Source organism: Pyxicephalus adspersus, chromosome 4, assembly GCF_032062135.1.
Source record: "Pyxicephalus adspersus chromosome 4, UCB_Pads_2.0, whole genome shotgun sequence".
Classification (NCBI taxonomy): Eukaryota; Metazoa; Chordata; class Amphibia; order Anura; family Pyxicephalidae; genus Pyxicephalus; species Pyxicephalus adspersus.
Window position 1 is genome coordinate 25,080,706 of NC_092861.1, and position 19,699 is coordinate 25,100,404.

Genomic DNA, 19,699 nt, shown 5'->3' on the forward strand with positions numbered 1-19,699 from the left:
ATATGCCTGCATGAGAGAATCAAGCCTTACATAAGACAAGGCTGCTGTGTGTGGGCACATTATCACGACTCATTGCGGGTAACCTACAAGAAGTGCATAATCCAATTCTAAAATAAAATTAAAAAAAAAAAGAAAATAGTGAAACGTTAATTTCACAATATCCATCCATTCCTTTCAGAATCCTGACATTGATGTGGATGAAAATGGAACACTGGACCTTAGCATGAACAAACAAAGACAACGAGATGGTTGCTGCTCCATTCTAACTCCACTGGAATCCATGTCGCCACAGCGGCAGGCAATGCTGAATAGCCAGTGTTACCAAATGACTGAAAGTGACTGCTGGGACTTACCAGTAGACTACACTAAAATGAAACCCAGGCGGATAGATGAAGATGATTCCAAAGACATTAATGTATGTTCCACCCATATAAAAAAGCATAAAGTTCTGATGTTTTAAATAATAAAGAAAGAAGAGTGGCTGCATTGTCTATAGCAATCGATCATGTAAACATAATTTTTACAGCGGGTTAAAAAAAGAAAAAATGTAAACATTAGATAGGTTGCTACCGTAAAAACAGGTTTCTTTTTTCCCCACAGTCTCTATAAAATTGCCCCATTCTTGCATTTGAAATTAGATTTTATTTTAGGTACATTAATGTCCATAACTGTCATTTTTTATTACAAATGTTATCATCATCATCATCACCATCATTAACACTATCATTCCATTAATTATGTTTTCTTTATTTATTGAGCATGGGGGTGGGCACCTGCCGTAACAAAGAATTTACTCTGTTTTATGTTATGTGGTCAAATAAGGAAATTGGTTTTCGGGAGAAGGGGAGCTGAGATGTCATAATTTATCTGCTTATATGAAGGAATACTGCCAATCTATCAGCTTTCATACATCCTATAAAAAGAACTGGTGGTTTTTGGAGTGATGGCGATGATGAAAGGTTTCAACAGTTCATAAGTGCTCTAAGCGATTGGGTTTTTATGCTTTTACGTTAACTCCTTTCTCCTTTAATAGCTGCATGGCAAAATAAGTAAAATTTCTAAAAAAATTAAATCTGCAATTTAGCTGTGAAATCAAGTCCACTGAAATCTTCTATTCTAAATGACACTCATATGCATAGTACAAAATACTCTGCTCTGAAGGGTTAGAATCTGGTACAAGAAAACAGACAAAGCAAGGAGGTGTTTGTACTCTGTCCTCAGAGCCTAGAAACAGGTGAACCATTAGCAATTCTGTCACTGAATACACATATTTAAAGTATATAGAAAATTGCCATTTGTGTCACCCACTGTGGGGGATTTGCTTTAATATGCACGGCTTGCATATAGGTACTTCAAACACCTGTTTATATTTCAAGGCACTCTGAACAATTGTATCCAATTCAAGCACAGAACAGGAAATAACATCCATGCCTCGCAGGGATCAGTATCACAAAATTCAAGTTTAGCCCCCATACTCTGTGGCATACTTCCCTAGAGCAGATGGTCCACCTGACCTCAATGTTTGGAAGACCTCCTTGGGTCTACAAAACCGGCTACACACAGCTTTTCTCCCTAAACCACCTGGCCTCAGACACCCAATTTCTGGCATAGAAGAGGGGTGGAGTACCTAGCCCACCCATTTCTTCCAATACACTTTGGGCCTAGGTTCCAGTAAAAGTGCTGCAAATCTGTAACACAACAACTACTTCCTACCTTACTCTTTTATCCCTTTCCCAGCTGAAACTGAGGAAATGGGAGTCCAAATTCATAGGATATTTGGTGGCATTTAGCTACTATGCTACACCCACTAATTCAATTCAAACTTTCAGATATGAGTGCAAGAGTCTGATTGGTGGCTTTAGGCATCAAAGCTTTTCTTATTATACTACTTTAGGACAATCATAAGCATATAATTTAGGTGTATGATGAAGGGTATCATTACAGTGTATGCAACATCTATTGTCTACATTTTCACAACTCAACCATCTTTTGATTCACCTTTTACACCTACAGCTAAATAGCACAAAGTTTATCAAAATAAAGGCTACAGATTGAGCATAACCAATCCTGTAACAAGTAATATGAAGTGACTTGATCATCATTGCTGTTTTTCATTTTAAATGTACGTAATTCTCATGTATGATACTTCATTACTTATGGTGATACCGCAGATGCATTTTTATGGCCAAACCTTCACATAAACATCACATAGTAATACTGCTTAATGCAGAGTCTCATGAATAAGTTTTCTTATAGAACATTTCTAAGGCTAGTACTAGTTCTGTCCCTGTTGTAATCCATATGTGGCCGTGTAAGTAGAAAAATGTAGGAGATAATGCTAATCATTTGACTTGTTAACTATATGTGCATTCTAAGTGGAGCTGGACAGCTGGAGATCAAATTATACCAGTAGATTCAAAATCACAATAGCATACTTTAGAAAACTTCCAGAATGCATGCGATAAGTATAAAATATCAATATGCCATATTTTTTACTTACATGACTAAAAAGAAATCCTTTTTACAGTTTTTGCCCTAAAAATAAATAAAGAAAAAAAAAATAAAAAATGTTATACATTTGCTTTTAAACACATACAAAGGGACAAGGACCAAGTTTTATGTTGGTGCAGCGCTATTTATGGGCACTAGAGGGGAATTTGTATAATAAAGCTGCAATTTTTTAGTAAATCTGACTTCCAATTTGTCTCACTAATCCTGTTTTTGTCTTATACTGCAATAAAATTGAATAATGCCCCCCCTAAAACTCTGTGCTCAGGCTGCTAATCACTAAAACAGTCAGCATGATGCTCAGTATAAGAAGCAAAGGGCTCATTTGACTATGCTAGAACTTTGCCATGACAATTGTTATTTTCAGCTTTTTTTTAGCTCCTATCTCTGAAAATAATTATAGGGGATAGCAGTTGCCATAAGTTACTATTTTGTGCCAAATGTGTGGGGTCACTTGTATCAGATATAAGGCTACTTTTTTCAAATATATTTTTATCAGTATTTTCGTATAAACAAACATTTAAATACACAATTCAAAAATTAGCCAATAAATTACCATTAGGTGATATTAGTGTTGCAGCTAATCAATAGACAAGAACAGTTTATAGACTTGCCCAGAGAAGCTGATCCACGTTTCCACTCATAGATCTAAAAGGGAATTGTCTGTAAAGAATTTCATGTGGACTCAGAAGAAAGCTGCAATACAAATATGTGGAACCAGCAACTAGGCTTGTTATTGTGCCATTGCATGCAGCTACAGTTCTATAGGGAACCCATTACTTTGCCAAGTTGGCAGACAGGAGATCATTTTGAGACTGGGGCTACTTCTTTAAAGTATGAGGGTGTTTGCAAATATTAAGAATACTGATAATTAAAGTAATAGCGTCCTCAGATATATTGCCTAATGCAAACTAGGGTTTGCATTTCTGTTCAAGTTCAAAGACTGGAGTCTGAATCCGGAGCCCTGTTTATCAAGGCAGACTTTTTTTCTGCTGTAGTTAATACTTACAAGTTGTATCAATCCTCCAATCTGGACAATATGGAAAAGCTAAAGATCAATGAGCTTGTTTAGTACACAAATTCTACAACACAGCTGAAGATTTGTGCAGTTTGCAGCGGCATGAAAAAAAGAATTGGATTGAAATAATACAGAGTTGCATTAACTTATGTCTGCATAGATTCAGCTTTAGAAATGTTAGATGTACAATAAATATACATTCATAGTTCTTTACAGTCACAAGCACTAGAAATCATTCCAGGAAATAGAGCCAAAGCAAAGGAAAAGTTTAGCACCATATGTGTATGTATTGGCAGGCCCACAACATCATGAATAGAGGGGTTATTCCACTGTCTATGGGTAGCCTTACTTTACTAAGGCTATTAATCAGCTGGTATATTCCACTACCAATTCAGATTTACCTTTGTTTCTCCCAAAGCTACAGAAATATATTTTGAACCTAGTATGGCATTTTAAGTAGGTCTGAGGGTACCCAGAACTAGTGAACAATTCTACACAACAATACAAAATAAAATATATCTCTCTGCTATAGAAAGGCTCCGTTGTCTGAAACTAACCCTAACCCTGAAAATTCACCTCTTGAAAATGTAGACGTAGACTTGAAAGTTAGTGTAAAATATCTAATCTAGCAGTTTTCAGACTTTTGCATAGTTGACAAAACAAACCTCAAGAGTGCTTTCCCCAATAAATCTATTTTATTTAAATAGTTTTAACATTTTTCACCATTTGTTGGGTTTATAGGGGACTCATCAGAATAATAATTTTAGTAAATTCAAAATAATAATATTTTTATTAGATAGAAATCAAATGTGCTATAAATCTGATTAAGTTAATAGGAAATACATATTAATAACTTAATATAGAATTTTAATGAATGATTTTGCTAACTTGTCATGCTAATGCCAAATTTTATTGGTTTTATATTTGATCGCATTTACTACAAAATATTTAATTTAATCTATGTGTTTATGTATATATTTTGCAGCATGATGATCTAGATCCATTCCACGATGCCCTGGAAGATAGAAGGTACCCTGGTGAAGTCACGATTCCAAGTCCTAAACCCAAATATCCTCAGTGTAAAGAAAACAAGAAGGACTTAATAACGTAAGCACTTCATAGCAATAAAACTAGGCCTATATTTTTGTTAGGGTTTTTTCTGTCCACTAACTAAAGAGATTAAAGTATATTTAAACTGGGAGTTTGCTACATCATTTAAAACTTGTGTTGGCACATCCACAATGGATGCCTGCAACAAAGTGAGGGCATAAGATCACTATTTGGAAATCGTGTCTACCTTAAAGGGATGTGCCTGAAGAAGAACCAGGATCACAATATTTAATTTAAATTATTGCAGATTTTTAAAAAAACAAAAAACTAGTTTTGAATTATTTTAAACATGTCACAGCTCATATGTATCATTTACTTCACACATTGTGAGCTAGGGGTCCCCAAGTATCAAAGTTAGAAAACCCGATTACCTATACTTGTCTATACTTCTATGATTAGTGTTTTATAGTCACAATATTATAGAACTTACAGTATTTTAAAAATTCTCTTTACTTACTAAAAACTCACATGCAAATATTTTTTCTTGCAGATTGTCTGGTTGCCCATTAGCTGATAAAAGTATTCGTAGCATGATGGCCACCAGTTCACAAGAGCTCAAGTAAGGAACTATGTTGTCTTTTCCTTTTATCATGCTTTTGTCCACCAACCTTTATTTTAGGTTAAAAAATATTCCACAAATTCTGCAAAATTGGCATTAGTTTAAAGATCTGATCTATATACATTGGAAGATAGGAAAAGTCAACTCCACAAACATAGATTAAATATATTAACATAGTTACATATAGTAGGTCAGGTTAAAAAAAGACATAAATCCATGAAGTTCAAGCACTAGGGAAATAAACATATCCCAGATATAAAACCCTATAAGACATAATTGGTCCAGAAGAAGGCAAAAAAAACCCTGGTACAATTTGCTTCAACAGGAAAAAAATTCCTTCCTGATTCCATTAGGCAATCGGATGCTACCTGGATCACCAGGCATGGTTATTTTAATTTTAAAGACTTAATGCCCAGTTATATTCTGTGCTTCTAGAAAAGCATACAGATTTTTCCTAAAGCAATCTATAGAACTTGCTGAAACTACTTCCTGAGGGAGCTTAGACTTCTTTTCCTCCAGACGCAAAGAGTGCTCTCTTGTTCTTTGTAATGATCTCATAGTGAATAATTGAGAAGAGAGTTCTCTATATGGACCGTTTATATATTTTTACAGGGTGATCATATCCCCCCCTTAAACGTCTCTTCTCAAGGGAGAGTAGATTCAGTTCAGTTAATCTCTCCTAATAGCTGAGCTCCTTTTATTAGTCTAGTTGCCCTTCTTTGCACTCTCTCCAATTCCAAACAATGTCCTTTTTGTGAACTGGTGCCCAAAACTGAACTGCATATTCCAGATGTGTAAACACTTTACTTCTGCAATGTCAAAAGTACTATCTGCAGTATGACGATTAGCAGATATGTGTCTGTAGTTATAAATCAAACATATATATATAATCAGCCCTCAAATTGGATGCTGGGGTATTTAATACAACCAAGTCTAATAGAGCCAAAATGATTTGACCTTATATTGCTACTTGCTATTACCTTTATTAAAGGAAACATACACCCAACATTGATGGGCATATACTGTAGTTTTTGATGCACAAATGAGCACACTTAGATGGGCATTTGTGCTTATACATTCAGAAATGCAATTTATAACTCCAAACACCTAATGATGGAGCAAAGAAATATACAAACACCCAGAACAGCAAGCATCAAGATTTAGATTGTTATTAGTCCAACACACATCTTATCTGTCCCGTGGATGGCCTACTGGTAAGAAATTGCATTGATCTATGAAAGGAAGATGGTCTCCATCTAAAGTACCACAGCACTCAAAGATAATGTTAGGGGAGTATGTTTAAATGGTGTGTGACCAATATAGGAGTAATTAATGATCCATGATCTTCTCTCCACCTCCTGAACTGCAAACAATGGCCATGTCAAAAATCACCATGGTAATAAAAATTAACAGTGGCTCACTATCACTTTTCACCCGAGAAAGTCTTTGTCTCTCAAACATTACCTCTTCCACTACCACCAATCACTTGACATTTCTGGAGATTATTTCTATTATCACCTTGCTAAAGTGTGTGGTATCCATGAATTAGAACCCTGTAACATAAATTGGGATGTATTAAAATGAATTGAAGCCAGAACCCCAGTATTGCATGACTGGCATGCCAACTATTAATATACCATATTCTTGTTCTTCTTCTATGTTGGACTGTACTGTCTCAGATTTGAATGTGTAGCGGATAATGGCACTTGAAGCAATAGTGTGAAATTGAATCTTTGCAATATCCAGGGCATCATAAAACTTTGTGCTTGCTCTTGGCCGCTTCACTCTTCATTTCCATCCATTTTACAACTCTCTATAAAACTCGGCCATTTTTCCATCTGGATTTTACTTTTCTTTAAAGCAACGAGTTTAATGCCCCTTATATCAAGTAAATAAAATGCGCCAGTGTCGTGCATAAGGCCTTCCATGGCATAGCACCTTAGCAAGTATATTTTATCCTACAATAAAAGTAATTTGCTGTGCAGCGTTGCGAAAATGACCATTATTTACAAAGAAAACATAGCTTGTAATATACAGGACATTCAGCTTTGTTTCATTATGTTTCATGTCACCCTGTGGTCATATAAACAAAACGCCTTGCGTTATATTTGCAAGATTAGAAGCTATAGATTAGAATCTGCTATTGAAACCTAGGAAATAGGCTAACAGAGGCCAACTTGGCCACCCCCACCCCAATTTGCCTCCATTCCCTATGCACCATAATGCCTCCTATCTAAGAGGCTGGTCTACGCATCATGAAGCATAAGCCAAGGTACAAGGATGGGTTTATCCTTATCCTAACCTTATCAGAGATTCTAGTTCATTTTATGGGGTCTTAAGTCCTCCCAATTGGCATCCTCCTATCCTCCAATCATGCCCAAATTATGGACTGGAGGAGACTGATGGATAAAGTCAAACATCTTCCATGGTCTTCCCAATTACCAGATTTAGACATTTTTAAGCCCATGCAGGATGATCAGCAGTGTAGATTATAAATTGCATTTCTACTTCCTATACCCATCAAATAACTGGAATCTTTTCCAGAATGGTGCCCACTTCACAAATTATTCCAGAAATTCGGAGGATTAAGACTGGCCCCTAATATTATTATATTGTTATTGGTTTCCGTCATTTTGCCCACCTCATGTATCTTTACTGTTGGTATTGCTGGTGCTAAAAAAAAAAAAAATGATGCAAGTCAAACTAAAATGAATAGCACCGTAATATCCGTCTTTCTTCCCCAATAATATCTATGTAGGTTTTAAGCTTCCGTCAGACAAGAGTTTCACAGCGCCATTTGAGTGATTTGCAGCTCTGCACAGACAGAAGCAATGAGGGAAAAGGCAGATTACAATTAGCTTGAAAATGCAGCCATTTTTAAGCCCTGCGTGACACTACACCGAGACTGCTGAGCATGATAATGTAACAGTGGGTCTGTATTTTACCATATGCAGCATACGGAATAAAACAGACACTGGGAACAGCGTTCAGAACACAAAGGAAGAAATTTAGGACCAGGCAGGATATCGAAATTAAAAACAGAGACATTGTGAGCAAGCAGAAGGAAACACTGAGACTGTCCCTAGGAATTAGGAACACTTAGCAATTATGTTTTCCCACCATGAAAGAAAAGAATCTCATCTTAAAAATTATTGGTTGGAAAATTACTTGATTGGCGCTTTAGAAGGCTACGCATAATTATTTAGCAGTTAAAATTCAGCGAATGCAGAAGCCAGCCAAGGAGCCTGACCATTAAGTATTGACAAATTCCGCCATCCCCCTACGTATTATAGAGCGGGGGTGATGCTTTATGTGTATCAGACACTAGTTCCTAATTGCACCGTGGTGATTATAGTCTCTGTGTGTGAAATAGTGATATAATGAGGCCTGTGCTGTTTTATGACGACAATGCAAGAGAGATAATCAATATATGAATTTAGAAGGGATGGAAGATATCGTTTTGTGCACATGTTGTGGTTATAAAAGTAGATCACATGCTACAAGAGGTACATTTACATAAAGAGAGGTACAGTACATTCTTGGTGTAACTATGGCCTTTATGTATTGACAAAGACTTTTCCAAGTCAATTACTAGCTGTGGTGAACTGAATACACATTTTTTTGGCTACTTTTTATTTTTAGTTTTTTTTTTATGGTAAAATGGATGCCATAGAATAGTCAAAATGATCAAAGGTAAAGCTGAACTATGAGATAGGCAAATATAGACTAAATACAAAAAAAAGTGCATTTTTACTTTATTAATTGTATGCTTTATGTGTTCCTTTTAAGTCTGTTCTGTAAACCAGGGTGCAAACATGTCACCATAGCAGCAACTTGTCCAGGCTTTTGTCCTGTTTGCTCTGGCACTGGTCTTGTATTCGCCCCCTCCTATGATTTTTTCAGGTTGCCCATTTGCCTCTCCCATAGCTCTGCTACCTGCACAGGTATGCAGCAAGGTGATGTTACCTTTACTTCCACAGTACAATGATATTTGCTGCACACAAATTGGTTTTATGTACTTTGTGGCTAAACTAAATATATATATATATATATATATATATATACATATTATACACATATATAACTTTTTGGGGTTTTGAGCCCAGAGTTCAGCATTAAAATATGGTCTTTTGACTGAAGATTTTTTAAGTAGAAATCTGTAGCAAAACAATTTTTCTTCTGCTTACTACAAAAAGAAAAAACATTTGTTGCCCACTTATGCCACTAGATGGGCATGTAGCAGAAGGCATAGTGGTCAACAATTTAGGACAATTCGTGGTGGCATGGGTTAGTGGTTCATGGAAAAAGCTTTGAGATGTAAAAGTACAAGCTGGGAATTTGCACTGCTTGTGTTTACTTTTCTTAGTATAAAATGACAGGTACACTTTAAATGGGCTTTTGTTTGATCTATACAGAAAAAATCACACTTAACTGTTTCTATTTTGGACTGAAAGTTGAACCCTATTTTTAGACATTAGATATAGACTGCGTACACAACTACAAGATGTACTTCTTATATTGATGTATTTATTAGCACCATGCTATGAGCAGTCTGCAGCTTTGTTTCTTTCTTTGTAGAAAAGGGAAAGATCACTGTGCCCGTGGTATATGGAAATGTCAGCAGGAAAAACTACAGCAGGTTTTGTTGGCACATCGCACATGCAAGAATGGATATTGTCACTGGTCATTTAAAAGAATATAAATATTGGCCGAATTGAATAAAAATGGCTGAATTTATTCGGATTGATTAATTGGTATTAGGTCTGATATTGAGTCCGCTCCCTGAAATTCACAATAATACCAGGCTGAGCCAGGCTGCTGGCTAAAAAAAATGCACATTGATCGAACAAGACAATTTTTGATCAATATTTAGTTGTTATATCGATCAGATAATAAATGGCAATGCTCAAATCTCTAACAGACTACCATTATATTTAATTGTTGTATTTATTTTATAGTATTTGATGATATATTACATTTTTCTATTGCCACCATTGTTATTGTATTGGCTGCTATATTCTAAAGCCCATACATTTAAAAGAACCCCAAATAAGTGTCAGTGTACAACAACGTTTTTGTTTAGCTTTTGCATGGCTGAATTGGGAACGGTTAGAGATAAACTGGGCAGTTTGCCATCTTCTTTGGGACCACAACAGAATGGCCTATTTGCCCCTCTCCCTTTCTTTTCATATATTCCCATTCTGTCCCTGGGCTTCTGACATGGATTTGTGGATTGTTCGTGCAAGTTTTGGAACCCAGATTCTAAATTTATTCTTATTCTGCAGTATACACTATAAATGAAGCTGAAGATCAGGATCAGAATATCCTTTAAGTAATCGTGGCATGGTAAAAGCTGTCTCTTTCCTGTCACTTCACAAGAGAGGACAACTTGCAGGTAGTTAGATACTAAAGAGTTGGACCATACCAATGCAGACAAATCTGTTCCCATTGCAATCTATATCAATGTAAATCGAAGGGATTTTTAATCCGTCTGGGATGTGGATGGCAGAAACGAATAAAACAAGACCTATGGCTCCTGGTAGTGTGCATATTATGCATAATCATTTTATAATCTCAAAAGAAAACCTCATGCAGAGTTGCACAGAGGCTGCCATTGCAACTTGTTCTACCTTTGTGCATTTGGAACACAGGTTCCTGTGCAGCTCCCGGTGGCTGTCACCTCGCCATTTGCTTAGTTTTTTGCACTGATACATTTGTTCTTAAAGATCCAGAACTTAAATTTCAGCAGGTGCCAGTGAGTTGTTCCGTATCACCCATTCCATATCTATGGGCAGTAGTGGGTGAGGCGCTACATTGGGAAATAGTTCAGGAGTGTGTGTAAGTGGTAACTGCCCCACAACCTCCCAGACAATCTAAAATTAGGCCAATATCACACAATCAAATCAAAAGTTCATTTACACAAGACATACCAAGGCAGGAAACACCAAAACCTCTCTGCAACATACATCTGGAAATGACAACTAGAACAGAGAAAAACGTCCCCCTACTCAACTAGTAGTCCAATTTAGAAGATTCTATAATTATTTCCCCAGCCAAAGCTGACTGCTTTGATGAATGAGTGAAATTGCTGCTGTCCCTTACTGTCTAGGATTACAGCCTTATTTCACCTAAACAAAAGAATGTTGCAAAAATGTCACAACTCAAAAAGTTGGGAGCCATTCCAATGATCGGTCACAATGCTACGATATCATATCCCATTACTACAGTTTGTTCATTATTAATAAACTGTATTAATAAAGCGCCAACATATTACGTAGTGCTGTACATTAAATAAGGGTTACAAACAATAACACTGGAGGAGAAGACCCTGCCCAAATAGAGCTTACAGTCGTACATTTTTCTATACTTTTCCTCCATTATAGGTAGCAGCACATGGCATCGTCTCTGCAGCTTGTCCTTTAAAATCCACATTGCTGCACAGAACACAATTAAATAATGGCAGTACCTTACATGGTGGCTGAGAACATATTGTAACCTGCAAAATAGGTGTTATGCATAGCCAACAATTAGCACCTTTAGGATTGAGAAATATAAACTTCTTTAGAGACTGGGTTCTTATTCATGTAACACTTTTCATCCAGGAAAAACGTGCAAATTTACACTAGGAGCAAACCAAAGCATGCATGTCCTCCTTACTTATGTCATCTGTATTTCAGCTAATTATCGCTACAGATTATTTGCATAAAAAACTTGTGAAATGAATATCTCAGAGGGAATACTTTGCCAGTGTTGTTACATATGATCTGGTGTTTAGTGATAACACCTCCCCAGCCCCCAAAAGTGACATGCCACAATTATTGTCTGCTTATTTATGTATCTGATAAATTGACAGCTGGTTTTCTGCAATTATAGATTATATAACACCCAGAATATTGGTGGACCAATGCTGCCATCATGTGGTAGAGATGAATATTGCTGCCATGGCAAAGGAGATATATTCATACTTGGCAGTACATGTATGCTGAATTATTGTTATTAATAATATTAATAATACCTTTTTAACTAATGGACAGAGACTGTGTACATTTTCGATGATGGACAAAACAGCAGAAGGTTATTAGTTTACATCTGGATGTTGCTTGCTTGAAGAAAACATTGCTCCTCAATATGATTTCTTCCTTTTTAATACCCTGTGTTCAGATAACTTTTTGTATATATTACAAACTGTCCCATTAAAGTGGTTCTAGGTTCTTCAGCATCATCTTGTAATTTCATGCTGTACTGTAATAGCTAAAATACATATACTTTGTTTTAGGTGTCCAACCCCTGGATGTGATGGCTCTGGCCATATAACAGGAAACTATGCTTCCCATAGAAGGTAGGTAGACATTGATCATAGACCTGAGCATTTTATGCTGTTGAAAAAAAAATGTAAAGATACATACAAGCATTTTTGTACATTATATAGTCATCATCAAACAAACGGCATACATATATCGTCTTTCTTTTATGGAACTAAAAATAATGAAATTTACTTTGCATATGCGTGTTTATGTGTAAACAGACAACAATGTTTTTCAACATCTGGTCAGCTGTGCATTCAAAAACTAGCATTTTCAATCTTTTCAAAGGCTTGAAATAATTTGCAGGTCTTAGGGATCTCCTGCTATAATTATTATTTGCACAGCTCACAGTATATTAGCATGATGGTCAGTGGGAGGAATGCCTCTTACATTGCTGGCCATTTGGAAGAAACTTATAGCTAGCCTAAGAGACCATTGGTGTCAGAGGTAACTGAACATTGTTCAAGGAACCATCAGCAACCTCTAGAGCAGAGGCTGGCAAACTCCAGCCTTTATGCTGGATACGGCCTAGCCAGTATTCCAGTCCAGCCTGACGCCCCCTAGTTATTTATTGTTGGATCCTGCCTAATTGAATTGTCCCGTTATCGCATATTCCCGCGATATCACCGAGTTCCCGCACAGTAACCCCAATTACTATACCTAAAGAGCAGAAGTAACACGCAGCTACCAGTCTCCGGAAGGTTGACCTTGAACGTCGTGTCTTCAACCCCGAATGGACTGACGAATTATTCTTCGTCCAATGCGGCAACAAAGCCCTGTGTTTAGTGTGCCACTAACAGCACTTTAAAACGGTCGAATCTCAAGGGGCATTTCGATGCCAAGAACGCGCACACGTACAGAGACTACACCGCGGATGAGCGGAAGACTGAGGCTGCTCGCTTCCAGTCACGGTTGGAAAAAACCTTTCCTTGGACACCGTGTTTCCTCTGGCCTAGTGTGCCTTCTTGACCTCCTGATATGGCCTAGTAGCCCAAACAATTTGCCGACCCCTGCTCTAGAGGAACACTGGTTGGGAAACACTGATCTACCACGTTAAACATTATGTATAGTCAGTATACAAATGTTCTGAGCATGTTAGCTCTTATCAGTATAGAAAATAAAGCCTCATACTCCATTATTGCTGCAAATGATCATTGATGCAGAGAGGGGAAGAGAAAGTAGGGTGCACCACCCTGCTAGAAAGCAACAGTTGTCTAATGTTGGAGCTATAGTAATCTGGCATATTCAGTCTCTAAATATGTGCCACACCATAAAAGACAATTCTAGCTCCAAAAAGTGGTAAAATGGTGAAAGTCAATGTATGCAATAACAAACATGTGCATCAATAAATAAACCACAATAACCTATTAAAATACCCCACAAGAAGTAGGCCTGGATGAGTGGATGGCTCCATTTATATGGCTTTTGGCACAATTTGCATTTGCTGCTCTCATGCAGGTTCATGTTACCACCCTTATGTTGATAGCGCCTTGTGGGGTATTCATTAACTCTATGACTAATTTGACCTTAAATATACACATACACACATGATTTTTATGTGATGGTCGATGGGGATCCCATGATTATTATGTCATAGCCGATAGGGATCCCATGATTATTATGTCATAGCCGATAGGGGGACCCCATGATTATTATGTCATAGCCGATAGGGATCACATGATAAGAAACCGCTCTGCTTGTAAATAGGAACATGAGATGTCTGGTTTCTGTAGAAAGTCAATTAGGTATATGGCATTAATTTCCAAACTTTCAAAGGGAAAAAAACAAGAAATCTAATTGTGTTTTTAAGGTAATAGCTTCTTTCTTCTTAGTTTTAGTTTCCATATATTGGTCTCATTACAGAGATTGACTTGGTGCTGAGCTAAACTGTTAATTTCATGGCAGGTGGAGCACTAGGTATTTAGAAAAGTTTACTATTTTGTGCCTTTCAGGGCCAGATTTCCATTGTTTAGGCTTATAACTATGCAGCATTTGGTACACAAACCAACACCTTAAAGATTTCATCATGGATATGTTTGTATGTCACCAGCATTTTCTAGAATGTTGTAACTGTGCAAATAATTGTATATGACATGGTGACAAGTCTTCTGTGACTGCTACTTTCTTTGTGCAAGAAAATGAAGGTACAGTACAAACATGGCCAACTTTAGAATACTTTTGCTGCATGCTTTATCTGTAGTAGTGAAAGTCAATAGGAACGAGAGGTTGGTGGACTTTGCATTGAAAAGAAAAGAGGTCCACAGACTACTTTCACACGGACTGGTCCTATTTTACTTTAACATAAAGATTTGGACGTAAACTATGGTTATCAATTCAGAAATTGATTCATGAAAATAGGTTTCATACTGTGTTAAAGTAAACAAGTGGTATCACTGCCATGTCTATTGTTGAGATAAAATAACTTGGAGTATTATGGGTGTAAAAAACATTAAGAAGGTTCTCATTCATCCATTCATGGAACATCTAGTAGTAGTTTGGGCTTGTTCAGACCTGGGGTAAAAAAAAAAATGTTATCTACCGTGCACAGCCAGGATCATTTTCAGGCACCTTTCTGTATATAAAAAGCACTAGGCATTAAATGCCTATAACATCTGTACAGGCATTAGCAAACACTTCTTACTGTAGTCTATAGAAGTGCCAGAGGTAGAAAACCATCCCTGGATACCATAATGAGTGTCCGGAAAACCGCATGAAAATGCTGCTGCCTGTTAAATCAAGAATAATGATCAGAGCTATTCAGTCCAATGGTAAACAAAAAAATACAGTTTTGAGTGGTAAAACTGCTCAAAAACACTTTTTTTTGGTAAAACTCAGGTCTGAAAAGCCCTGAAAGGTCTGAAAAAGTCATATTCAGCTGCACTTGTTCTTGTGATGTTAGGGACCCTTCGAAACTTGTCCAAACCTTTCATCTCGAGAAGCCGTTTGGACAAGCTATGAAATATCCTCAACATTACAAAAACAAGTCCAGCTGAATATATGCAACTACTTCGAGATAAGATAAAATATACTTTTAAACATTAACTGGGAAAACAATTTTATGCAATTAGATTTTTACCAGTTGATTTGTAAACAAAAAGGATTTAGATATAATTAGTTTAAGTACTATTTACAGAAACAATAATTGTTCAGCCAATACTGGTATGCAAAGAAAAACTTTAATTGACAATGTGAAAACACAAATTGGTTGAAGTGAAACACTTAAATGAGTAAACAACAAAATAGGAAAATCCCTCTCGAGTGTGCAAACATGTCTGTGTTTTCTAAACCTTGCTGAAAAAGTAGAAATGTAACAACGCAGATAAATGTATGGCCACATGGCTAAGAGACCAATGACATAACTGCACTTACATTCAGAATGTACAGACAATATCCCATTTGACAACAAGCATTTTTTTCAGACTGGAGAGAACTGAGTGGAGAATTCAGAGATACAGGTAAAAATTATATAGAGGAAATATTTTAATGTTGCTGCATTTATTCTTAAAAATATTTATCGAAAGGTGAAATTTCTCTTTATTGACTTTTAGTGAATGTTTGTACCTACCCTAGCCTTTCAGGTTGCCCAAGAGCAAAGAAAAGTGGAATTAAGATAGCACAAAGCAAAGAAGACAAAGAAGACCAAGAGCCAATCAGGTAAGTCAAGGTGGCATATACAGAAAGGTGACTATCTGGCAATCAATTGAAGATGCTTTTTTGAAATGTAAGGGGTATTTGTAATATCCCACCATTAGGTAGGCAGCACTTCAAATATGGGTTCCTCTATGGGTCAACTTATAAAGTAGTGAATCTGACATTTACTGAAACAAAATCAGTTACTGCCATTAAAACACATGGACCTGGACGATTCAGTAAATGTCAGATTTGTTACTTTATAAATAGACCTCTATGCTTCAGTCCAGAATCTGTAGTATATTTTAAATGACTATTCTGTAATTCTGCAATTAAAATAGGGAATTATGGTGCCAGATATAAAAACGCTATTAGGTTAGAAAAGGACAATTCATATTTATCTCTATGTCCGGTGCTGAGGCTATAGACCCCACTGGAATCTTTTTATCCAACATGTGTATCAGGCCCCTGCATCCCTTCCAATATATGGTGATTCCATCTGCAGCTCCTATGTCACTACATCATCTGACTAAGCATCTGGTGGGGAAACCACTGCAGATAGTGGGAGGCCAAGCATCCAAGACACCAAAAAGGTATCCAATGTTGAAGAGTTTTCTGTTGTTGGCAAAAAAATGATTGAAATATGTGTCACACTTGGAAGAATTTCCTTTCTTCTTTGTTTCATAAATACAACAAGAAGCAAGTGGGAACAAAATGAAGCAAATCCTCTCTAAGGCCAATATCATTGAAAATAATGATCTTATTAGAAGATTTTCATTTTATACCCCTACTATTTCATTCCCCTACTTTCAGTCCTGATAATTGTCACCAGGTCAAATAATATGAAGAAAGTCTCTCCAGCTAGGACATGGGCAGCTATAAAAAAAACTTGAATAGCTTCTAACTTCTTATTACTCCATGTAAAAACAAAGAAAAGTTTTTGCATTATATGGAAATCAAAGAGAACATGGGTTAACCTTGTTTACTTTCAATCACTTTGCAAAGTTAACAGCCTCCACAACTTTAGTAAATCCCAACTCGAAAATCCCCACTTTGCAGGATTTTTTGTCCAGGCTTGGCCCTCCTTAAAGTAGATTTATTAAAAATGTTTACATTGCAAGCTTTGTTCTCTTTTTTAAAATACTCATGCAAGAGGAAAAAAAGAAAAACAAAATTTGACTTTGCCTTACACATAATTGGTACTGTAAAAAAAGACAGTATCATCTTATTTATTACTGTAAGCAAACATATACATTTTTACTATCTAAGCACACATATTCCGTAAAGTCAGGTTTCATGAAGGAAAATAAAGGAGTTGAACCCAGTCCCTAAGTGTTACTGACAGAGAAGCCCCTACATATATAATAACATCAAGAGCTTTCTACATTGAGTTGTTCTAAGTAATTTTGTACTTCTATCATCCAAAACCTAACAGCTCACCTAAAAGCTGCTTTTATTTTATATTTTTCACCACAGCACTTGCTTCAAATAAGAAGCAGCCTTATCTATGATTTCAAATCAATTAGGGACATTTCTCTCAGCATTAAAATAGCTTTTAGCCCCTAGAAAGCAGAAGTCAAGCTGTGATCCCAGCTTGCTGATAATTGCCAATATTATCAGCTAACATTTCTTGGCCTTTTGTGAGTTCCAATCTTACATCACCTAAACACCCTGCAGATTGTACAGATTGAGCAAAACTTTTTCAGATATTTGAAATAAGTTACTGTAAGTACAGATATAACTTACTGGTTGCATTTATTAAAAGGATCTTTTTTATTAAAGCTGCTCTGTAATCAATACATCATTGAATTAATGTATTTTGTTAAATGCAAACAGTGCAGGTGCCTTAAGTAGTTGACTAGGTATCCGCCTCTTGCAATGCATTGGCTTGCTCTCATTTAACCTCTAGTGCCCGGGGATCACGCACAGGAGGATTCTCATGGCTGCATTCATCAATGCAGCCGTGGTACTCCTACTGTTAGTGTGAGTCCCACAGCTGTGCTCATCATGAATGAATGCAGCCATGAGAATTGTCACAGGATGATTTCCACGGCTGCATTTATTCATGATGAGCACAGCCGTGGGACTCTGTGTTCTTGGATAGGGAATATCTATCCAAGAACACATACTACAGGGCTGAAGACCAATCATGGTTGCTTGGAGGTCCCAAAAAATTTGATCTCGACTTCCGAATTTACACAGGCCATTCTCACTTACATGTTCGGTAAGCGAGAATAGCCCTATTCGCCACGAGATCGAATTTTAAAATTTTGCTTGCTCATCCCTAATGTCTATATGTTCTAAGGCTCCCAGAGGAGATTGTGGGGGACAGTAGCTAATATTTTTAGTTTTTTTGTTAGGAATTTGTTCCTGCAATAAAGATACTGGCTGGAGCCTGCATTTAATTTCAACCAAAAGCCTGCTGTCTTGTATTTAGACCACACTGAAGCCCAGTCCCAATATATATAAAAATACTTCCTATCATTATCTACAATCTTTAACAAACATACAAATTTACAATAAATTGAAAATACCAAAAGCAAGAAACTGCTGGGATCTGAAGCCTAATTACATTGCACAAGTTGATTATACTCAGCTCTTAATTCTTAACTAGGGTGGCTCAGACGTTCTACCCCATCCTTTACAAACACCATCGTCATAACCTCCCCCGACCCCCGACCCCCACGTGCTTATCAACCACTCACCGACCATTAAATACCCAAACACAAATCTTGGATTTAAATTGGCTGGCAAGCAGCCGTTTATTTAAACACCATTAAATAAATTAACCATTCAAGTAATTAATAAACAAATATCCAAAAATAAATAAATGCCAAATAAATAACTACATTTTACATTTTGATGTGCATACAATAACATAACATAACACTCCAATAATAATATAAATATTATTAAAACGGTATTATATAATGCTAACATATTACATTGAATATAGCTTAATTACCAACAACCTATTTCCCCTTTTATTAATACATACCCATTACAATGTTATCCATAATGTTATCAAACTCCCGATTATACACCCAGACAACCAGGCTGCAGGTCTCAGAAGGCAAAATCCACACCCAACAGGAAATTACCTCTTCCAACATCTCCACCTTGGGCCCTAGCTGCCCAGCACTGCCTCAGGAGCTATATTCATCCGTTCACCATAAAGGGGGAGACCCCACCAAAGAGGATCCCCCCTGCCAAAATCTACCACTTTTCCAATGCACTGGATCCTTGCCTTCCAAGATCCCAACCGCTAGAACAAACCAAACTTTCAACTTATAACCATAACAGAAGGGGTGGGTGGGAAATTTTTTTCGTCCAGCCCTTTTTAACTTCTCCTATTCCTAACCCCCTCCTACACCACGTTCTATACTAGCCCAGCCCCCTCTAGCATCGCTACCTTTTTTTAACCCCTTAACACCCATGAGCTAGGCCTAGCACCCTGTCATGTAGGCCCCGCGCCTACTTTCTTACGGCTACGGGCCTCTCTTTCTAAACTGCCTTGGAGTTTTATTTATATGCAAAAAGTATGTTTAATAGATATTTAGAAAATTAAAA

General features: G+C 36.8%; 1 protein-coding gene across 11 annotated transcripts in view; it reads left to right on the forward strand.

Moving 5' to 3' along the window:
- The window catches only part of MYT1L (myelin transcription factor 1 like), a 293,552-nt gene that overhangs the window by 255,737 nt on the left and 18,116 nt on the right, over window positions 1-19,699 (forward strand). For 8 of the 11 annotated variants that reach the window (XM_072407580.1, XM_072407573.1, XM_072407582.1 and 5 more), the window contains 6 exons: window positions 179-415; window positions 4,512-4,633; window positions 5,127-5,195; window positions 12,472-12,534; window positions 15,919-15,954; window positions 16,070-16,153. In XM_072407580.1, the coding sequence (XP_072263681.1) occupies window positions 179-415; window positions 4,512-4,633; window positions 5,127-5,195; window positions 12,472-12,534; window positions 15,919-15,954; window positions 16,070-16,153 (611 nt within the window). The remainder of the gene's footprint in view (window positions 1-178; window positions 416-4,511; window positions 4,634-5,126; window positions 5,196-12,471; window positions 12,535-15,918; window positions 15,955-16,069; window positions 16,154-19,699) is intronic. The other 3 variants (XM_072407581.1, XM_072407578.1, XM_072407583.1) reach the window with 2 other exon arrangements.